Source organism: Lactuca serriola, chromosome 6 (genome assembly GCF_051521515.1).
Source record: "Lactuca serriola cultivar US96UC23 chromosome 6, Lser_US96UC23_V15, whole genome shotgun sequence".
Taxonomy (NCBI): domain Eukaryota; kingdom Viridiplantae; phylum Streptophyta; class Magnoliopsida; order Asterales; family Asteraceae; genus Lactuca; species Lactuca serriola.
The window spans coordinates 80,434,812-80,443,810 of record NC_136413.1 but is presented as its reverse complement, the minus strand read 5'-3'; the positions used below and the strand labels follow the sequence as shown (position 1 = coordinate 80,443,810).

General features: G+C 35.0%; 1 protein-coding gene across 1 annotated transcript; it reads right to left on the bottom strand.

Annotated features, from left to right (window-relative positions):
- Positions 1-5,768: 5,768 nt before the first annotated feature.
- On the bottom strand, positions 5,769-7,276 carry LOC145059319 (NAC domain-containing protein 67-like). Its single transcript, XM_079007172.1, has 3 exons — positions 6,869-7,276; positions 6,479-6,774; positions 5,769-6,371 (listed from the first exon to the last, which is right to left on the bottom strand). Exons 1-3 carry the CDS (start codon positions 7,086-7,088, stop codon positions 5,997-5,999), a joined length of 891 nt encoding a protein of 296 aa, XP_078863298.1. The 5' UTR covers positions 7,089-7,276; the 3' UTR covers positions 5,769-5,996.
- Positions 7,277-8,999: the final 1,723 nt, after the last annotated feature.

Sequence of the window (8,999 nt, the reverse complement as noted above, 5' to 3'; positions counted from 1 at the left end):
AGATGGTTACATGGAACAAAAACGATTAGGGCTTACCAGCGGGAGAAGGTGCGGCGCCAGAGGTGTGGGAGGTGGCGTCGGAGGTGTGGTCTGTGGCGACGACCGGAGATGTGAAGCTGGAGAGGATGGATGTGGGTGTTGTTTGATTGCTGCAAGAACGACGAGAAGATGGGATACGAGGGTAGGGTGAGGAAAAAAAACAAAGTCAGGGAGAACCGTTCAGGTATTCAGGAACATAAGCAAGTGTGAAACTTGGATGAGTTTCACATCCCCGTCAAGGGAGGAACACAAGCCAAGATGCAAACTTGATACCTCAAAAATCTTCCCCACAAGATGATGATTATGGATCCAAAGCCTCTCCACCAATCCAAACAACTTCAAGCTTCTCTTCTTTCCTTCCCAAGGGCAAAATGTGCACCAAAACCTTCCAATAGCTCAAGAACGCCATCAAGAGGCTACAAGGTTGATTTACGTTTTTTTGGGTAAGGAGGCTAGCTTAAAATGAAAGTGGGGGAGAACCGTTCAGGTATTCAGGAACATAAGCAAGTGTGAAACTTGGATGAGTTTCGTATCCCCGTCAAGGGAGGAACACAAGACAAGATGCAAACATGATACCTCAAAAATCTTCCCCACAAGATGATGATTCTAGATCCAAAGCCTCTCCACCAATCCAAACAACTTCAAGCTTCTCTTCTTTCCTTCCCAAGGGCAAAATGTGCACCAAAACCTTCCAATAGCTCAAAAACGCCACTAAGAGGCTACAAGGTCGATTTACGTTTTTTTGGGTAAGGAGGCTAACTTAAAATGAACTAAAGGGACTAACATAAGGATTTTATATGGTACAACACTAGAAATTAGGGTTTCACAGTAACCCTCATACACCCAATGTATGAGGTCTCGCACCTCGCTTCCAACCTCGTAATTCGCTAAGCGTTCTCCTTGTTACGCACGACATAGAGTTCTTCACATTAGTACGCCCCTCGTACTCCCTTGGTACGCTTCACGTACTAAGGTCTTCCCTAAAACCCTAATTCATTATGAAGGCCTTAACTTCTTTTATAAAACTCTGATTCCGACCATCCTTATATCCATGAAAAAGTGACGAGAAGCTCTACAGTTTAACTAACCCATATATGCCTTACAATATCCCGTACGAACATCCAATTTCCATAAAAGCCCGAGCTGACAAATTACCGAAATACCCTTTGACTCCAAAGCACAAACTGAATACCCAAAACATCCAAATTACATTATCCAACCCCAACTGAGTCCAAATCTCACATCTTCAAGGATCCCAAGCCCCCTGATACCCAATCCCTGATCACTACTCCGAAATGGGAAACGATTCAAAACAGGGCGTTACAACTGGTATTAACAAACATGGTATTAAATTGGACTTTCTTGTATGCATTACATGTTGATCGTTATATGAGAATTCTAACCATACACTTGGGTGTTTGTGATGAACTACTCAAGCTTACTTTTTTACAATAAAAGTGTCTTGATGTAATTATCCTCACATCATTATGTTTAGAAACGAAATGGTTTTTGGAGCCGATAAACATATGAAAACTACTATGATTGATTTTATAGTGTTCTAATCCTGTTTTTGGTAGTTAATAGTAGATTTAATTAAAAACTTAATGGGGTTGATTAACTTCAAGACCTAATTAGTATTATAAACTCTCCATAATCTCCTTGTTTTGCTTTGTGCTTTATGATGCTTTTTTTTATATAAGTTTTCTTTCGTTATACATTTTTTTAAGAGGGGGAGGAATGTATGACTTAGGGGAAAATTTTGATTCAAAGAAACATGTGACAACCCGTAATTTCAAATCTTGTAAAAGTCAAACTTGGTAAACTAAAGTCAAACTTATCCAATAAAAGTCAAACTTGTGCTTTGATGTAATCTTAAGGTTAGATTAATAGCCTTTTCATGGTAAAACACTTAGTTAAAAGGGTTGTAGAAATTTGAAAGTTAAAACACTAAAAAACCGAGGACCTTCGCACGAGCCGCAAACCCTCGCATGGGCGGTAATCCCTCGGACCGCAAACAGAACGGACCGCAAACGGTTTATAGCCGTAAACCTTCGGTTCGCAGCCGTGACTCCTTTGGACTGTGAACTACTCCATATATATATATATATATATATATATATATATATATATATATATATATATATATATATATATTTATATATATATATATATATATATATATATATATATATATAAGTTTGTCTGAAATAATCCTCACTTCTACATTTCTAGCCGAAAACTCTAGCTTTTTCTCTCAAGATCTTCAACCGAAAACCCCTAGTTTTCTCTCAACTATCATCCGAGGATCATTTGATTCACCTTCGGATCTTGTTAAGAACATCTATTGTTCTTCCATTTCATCGATCAAACACCCTTCATTTCTGGGTTTATAGCCCTGAACCCTTGAATCTTCTTAGTTACACCAAGATCATACTCTTGATTATAGCCGAAAACACTTGAATCTTCAAGTGACTGTGAATCGTTTACGGCCGTAAACACTGAAGCCAGACGTAAACTCCAACCAGTCACTCGATTTAGCTTCTAACACTTCTTTTGTAAGAAATTCTTACATCCTAGGTTGTTTCCTTAACACCTTTGAGGTCATATTCACTAATTTCATGCTTATATATCATGTGAAATGCATTTTAGGACTTGTATTGTCTTGCAATCTAACTTGTGGAAACAATCATCCTATATCAATCATCCAAAACACATCACTCATACAAGGTAAGTTCATACCCATACAATTTTCACTCATACAAGGTAAGTTCATACCCATACAATTTACTTTTTTAAATGCTTTTGGGGGGGGGGGGGGGAATACAAGTAGAACACAATAGAATTGTGTTAACATTTACATTTGAAAACAAACAAACAAACAAATGATTTCTTATGCTTTTATAAGTTGTTAAAATCATTTCAAAAACTATTTTAAAACTATTTTAGATTGTTGTTTATTATCCAAATCGTATTCATTTATATATTTATGTATAAGTATGTTTTAACGGACTTAGGACTATTGCTAAATAGAGGCGCACACAAAAACCTGATCCTCGAAATGAAACCGATCCGATCCGAAAACCGGTTTCGGTCAAAACCGGTTTTGACCAAACCGGATTGGATTAAACCGGTGACCGGATTCAAACCGGTTTGACTTTTCGGACTTGAAATCGGATTTACCCCCGTATCACAATCCAGATTCTACAAAAACTGGTTCTTAAACCGTCAAAAAATCTGGTAAAACCTAAAAAAATCCGGATCAAACCAGTTTGAAATCGGATTCGGATCAGATTTTAACCGGATCCAGATCGGATTTGGCCGGATCGGATTGTTGACCGGATCGTGCATCTCTATTGCTAAATACCTTGACTTATGTTCCTTGTTTGGTTACGGGCTTAGGGTAGGATCACTAGTCCGACTGTCGGCTAAATCGTAGTTATACTTGCTAAACATATACATGAATATTAAACTCCATTTTCAACGTACATACTTAACCCAGTTGCATACATTAGGCAAATGAGTCTTTTCTCCAAATCAGTTACAGTTCAAACAAATATACTAGTAAACTATAATAGGTATAGTTTAGAGGAGCAATAGATACTATTTTCTAGAACAGAGGAACAATATATGAATAAATACATACATACTAATACTATTCATTACAAGGTATATTATTCTTTTACAAGAACAGAAAGGAACTTACATACTATACATGAACAAGATAACTAAAATGTGAGATACTATTTCATGGCATAGCAATATTCTTGCTATGCTACGTTTTATAACTAAAGTCTCCTGGAGGGAGAGCGTGAGTTTATGTATAGATCTATACGAGATTGACAATCCCACACCTCACTACTAGCTATAGTAGGACCTGTAGGTCTACGGGTGACAAATGTCATAACTTTTTCGACGCCTAAAGAAGTCGTGTTTTACACTAGTCAATCAAGCATAGTTATAACTTTATCACATTTTAACCTTAATTAACCAGTTTGGTTTCAAGGTAGATAATGCATCAGTAGTGTATTTCATACAATACTACTGTAAACCTTCATTTTCCATTACATTCATTTAGTGATTTTCTCTCATGAGAAATGCATACTATTTTTCTAGTAAAAATGGTTTACAAATATGGAAAACATACATTTTATACTATTTCAAGTACAAACATACATTTTACACTATTACAAGAGAACAAACATACAAAACAGTCGGGTCTTGGGTAGAAGACTACATTTCATTTTTAGAAGAAAATATAAGATTTTCTGGGAAGTATACAAACATTTCACTAGACAAACACAAACATTTTCATGAAACAACTACAAACTTTTGACACTAAAACGCCTATGAATTCACCAACTTAAATGTTGATACTCTCTTTCAAAATAACTTGTATTCTCAGGGAACCAGTAGACAGGTACACTGGAAAAGTTTTGAGAAGACGGAGCATGTTCAAGACTATTCTATTAATGCAATGGTAGTTGTTGCTTTTTTTACTATTGTACATTGTTATGATACTGTACATGACGCCCTCCGCCTCCGAATGTTTCCGCCATCTCGGTTTGGGGGTGTGACAAAACATGTGTGATTGAGGGAAATTATTAGAGACAGACAATCGTAGGAGAGATGGAAATAGATGTTGGCCAAGGAAGAAAGGATCACTAATGGTGAATTTATATGAGTGATGGTCAAAATTAGGATAACTTACTTGCCACATCATTCATATTACATATCACCTTTTATATAAACAAAAACATGTTACTTTGGAAAAATTTCAGTTTGGTGTTAGTCTAAATTATTCGGTATTTTGGCTTGGTATTTCCATAGTCAAAACCTAAAATTTTCGATTTGGTTTTGGTTTTAATGGTCAGTAATTACGTTATCTCATCATAAATTACTATGCTTAATGATTAGAAATTACATTGTATTCTGAATTTTTTTTAATTTTATAAAAAAATGATGTTTTTGAAAATCTTTTTATTATAAATGGATTTTTTGAAAAAAGAAAAGGTTAATCTAAAAAAAACCCTTATATTTTGTATTTTTTCGGATTAAACCTCAAATTTATTTTTGACCTGAAAAAGACCTTATATTTTTTTTCATTTTTCCCGATCTTACCCTTTTAGGGTTTCTTTCGAAAAAAAAACTAAAAAAATTGAGTGTTTAATCGGAAGCATTTAAAAGGTTGGGGGTTTTTTTGGGAAAAAAAATACAAAGTTGAGGGTTTTTTTTAGAAAAAAGAAAAATACAAGGTTTTTTCAAACAAAAAATAAAGTTATTATTATTATTATTATTTTATGAGATTAGCCTAAAAGAAACAAGGATTTTAAGATAAAATGTTGAAAACTTAATAGTGTTCATGAAACTTTCCCTGAGTTAATTACGTGATTTTTCTTATTATTAACTGAATTTTTTTTTCCTTTTTCGTATATGTACTTCGTACTTGGGAGGTGTTTGGCATAGCTTTTGAGAAGCCAAAAGACGTTTGACAAAACAATTTTAAAACCTAATTTTGGATTTTTTATAGAAGGAAAATCAACTTTTTGGAAAAGTCAGCAAAAACCTGACTTTTTGCAACTTTTTCAAAAATGATTTTTGACCCTTAAAAAACTAAGCCAAACACCCCTTAGTAAAAAGGATAAATTACTAAATATTTCATAAAGATTCCTATTAAATTAAAAGAACTGTAGACGTTGGATTTGTCTTTTACGGGTTCATAGCCAAACATCTAAAGTTCTATAAAATCTTACGATTCAAATTGTCTTTTACATATTAAAAATGATCAACATAACACCAACCTAAGAATTCTGTTGTATTTACATGGATGAAAAATCTCATGAATCGAATTTATCTAAAACTCTCATGGATCAAACACTAAAATTTCCCTAAAATACTCAATTCCTTAATTGTAAAATTGTTGTTGATTTGAATTATAACTGTTTGGCATCTTCTAGAATCTAGATGTCATGATTAGGAGGCAGTTCTTCCAAACAATGATACAAATCTTCCAAACTCAAATTGTCAAGCCACTCATTCCCATAATCATCATCTCTTTGCATCAAATTTTCTACAGTGATTTGCTCACTTGTCCCGTTGACTTTAGTCAAAGATTCTGGTGGTAAGTCGCTCAAGAACATGACGTCGTCACCTTCAAACTCGCCATCCAAATTTTCAAATGAATTCACACTATCACTGTTGTTACTTTGTGATTCTTCTAATGGTGATGCAGGATGAAGATCACGTGTATGATGAACGTTATTATCTTCTGGTATGATCCTCTCGTTTGGATTGCTCTTCTTGTTGTAAAGACGACACAAAACCCAATCATCCAACTAGAATTATTAGAACATACCCATGTCAATCCAGTGGTTCTTATTGAAAAATTCAATATTTAGGAAGAATTTAGCTGGAAAACACAAAATGAAAATGTCAAACGCACCTTAGAAATGGTGGAATTGGTGTGTTTAGAAGAGGTAGAGTTTGGCATATCAAGTCTATACTCATGCATTATCCAATTCGTCTTGATCCCTTTAACGCCTTTTCCTGCATAAAATACCAAAGCTTTTTTTATCCCCACGACTGTATTCGGGTCGGATTTTGTCCTTATGGGTTTATCAGCTCCGGTAGCCTTCCAGTACCCATTTCCAGTTACCCGGTTTGGTCTTGACCCATTAGGGTATTTCCTGTCTCTTGGTGTGAAGAAGTACCATTCCTTTGTTCCAAACAGAGCCATTTCTGAAGAGATTTAGGGCAAAATTCCTCAGTAATCAGGTTTTAATAAGCTGCAAATTGCGAAGTAAGATGTCATGGAGTTGAAAAGAAAAGTTACCAGGAAGCTCCCATGGATCGTGCTTGTAGAGATCAACCTCAGCGATGATTGACGGAGGTGGAGCAACACCAACAATCTCCGCCGTCGTTTGGGACTTGCGGCAGAGATAGTGAACGATCAGCTCCTCGTCTGTCGGGTGAAATCGGAAACCGGGAGGCAAATTCAACTCAGCTTCAGCATCTCTTACCCTTTTTGTTACGGATTTCGACGGCGATCTCATATTTTAATGCGATGGAACCAAAATCGACTTGAATCGAATCTATATCTGATTTTCTGGTTTCTTCTTGTGGTTGAAATGTGTACGAATTGAAGTTGAAATGTAAAATTTGAAGATGAGGAGAATTGAGGAACCCCATGGGAGTGTTATATACCTGCTCTGAATTGGATTTGGAAATTCGAGAGTTTTTGGAGAACGACAGAGGAAATAGAGAAGTGTCTCATGTGGCCTCGACAATAATGGGCCCAACCTCCTTTGAGGCGTCATCAAAATTTATAGCTCGTATATAACAAAAAATGATACATATAGAAAAGATATATTAAACATTTTTTAATCATGTAGTATGATTTATTAGTTTGAGTAAATTGCATGGCCCGACTCTTTGATTAATATAACATCTTTGGTTCAAATTTGACCTATTGTTCCGGAAATTGTCCCTATTTGATTGATATAACACCTTTGTTCCAAACTTATAATTGCTGTAAAAATTGTCTATATTTCAAACTAAATTCGTATGTTTGGTTTATACCTCTTCCTTTCGTTACCATGCAGTGTTAAAGACCCTCTCATGTGCACGTCATGTGAGGACATTTATGTATTTTCATAACCCAAACAAAATTACCATTGATGACATGTTCCTCATTAATTTATATAATTTTCGTATCTTTGGGATTTTTGTCTATTTTCTCCAAAAAAAACAAATACAATTGCACGATAATTTATGCTTAGGATATGAAAATTCAGAAATAGTAATCGTCAGAATATAACATTTTTGAGTTATTATATTCATAATGCAGGTTTTTATGAGATGAAGTTCAACTCTAGTAACTACTCGGATGTTAGGAATTATCTATCAACCGGTTGTGGCCTCTAAGCATTAGGGGTGAGTATCAGATAGAGATGTCAACGGGAGCGGAAATAGCTACCCCGCTCCCGCCCCCGAAATCAGTTGTTGCCCCGGCTCCCGGTCCCGCCCCCGAATCCCCCGTTTACATAGCCCCCGGTTACTTCCATTGCCCCCGGTCCTGCACCCGTTCCTCCGGTTTATAGGCTTAAAATTCGATTTTTTTGCTAAAAAAACGTTTTGTTTTAGGCTAAAAAAATATTTTTAATAACTTTAAAAGCTTAAAACCTAATATTTTAGAAACTAAAAATTAAAAATCCAACATTACAAAACAACAATTCCAACAATCTTACAAATATAAATACGACAAATCCAACATTACAAATATAAAATACTTCAATGTCCAAAAATATATGATCAATTCGCTACATTTTCAACATTCCTTAATTGGAAACGGGAAAGTGAAACCTACACTAAACCTAAAATTAGAAAATCTATTTTGTATATGTATTTTATATTAAATATATATTTTTTACATCAATGTACAACCGGGGCCCCGCGGGAGTACGGGACGGAAATACTGACTCCCGATCCCGGTCCCGAAAATAAACAAGGTTTAATTCTGCCCCCGCCCCAGCTCCTGCTCTCGATTTTTTAAAAAATTAGTCCCGTAAGGTATCGGGGTCCCACGGGGGGTTTTTAACATCCTTGCTCTACATCCACACAATATTTGTTAATCCACATTTGAACCTACCTCTCTCTTTTTCTCTCTCTCTTTTTCTTTCTCTCTCTCTCTCTCTCTCTCTCTCTCTATATATATATATATATATATATATATATATATATATATATATATATATATATATATATATATATATATATATATATATGCATTTGTATTAGTATTTATCGTATTAGTAAATTTTTAGAATTTAAACACATGTTGACGTGTCCTATTTTCCTTTACTGTTTTAAAATTTAACTCATGGTAGAATTTAATAAAATCATTTTGGATTGAGTTTTTAATCTCAACCATTTACGAAACCCTCATTCATGTTTTGTGTACCGTT

Excerpts from the sequence above, each read along its gene's own strand:
- LOC145059319 (XM_079007172.1), bottom strand. The coding sequence starts at position 7,088 with ATGAGATCGCCGTCGAAATCCGTAACAAAAAGGGTAAGAGATGCTGAA. Across the intron at positions 6,775-6,868 it reads CGATCCATGGGAGCTTCCTG|AAATGGCTCTGTTTGGAACA; the intron begins GTAACTTTTCTT and ends AAATCTCTTCAG. Across the intron at positions 6,372-6,478 it reads CCAATTCCACCATTTCTAAG|TTGGATGATTGGGTTTTGTG; the intron begins GTGCGTTTGACA and ends TAATAATTCTAG.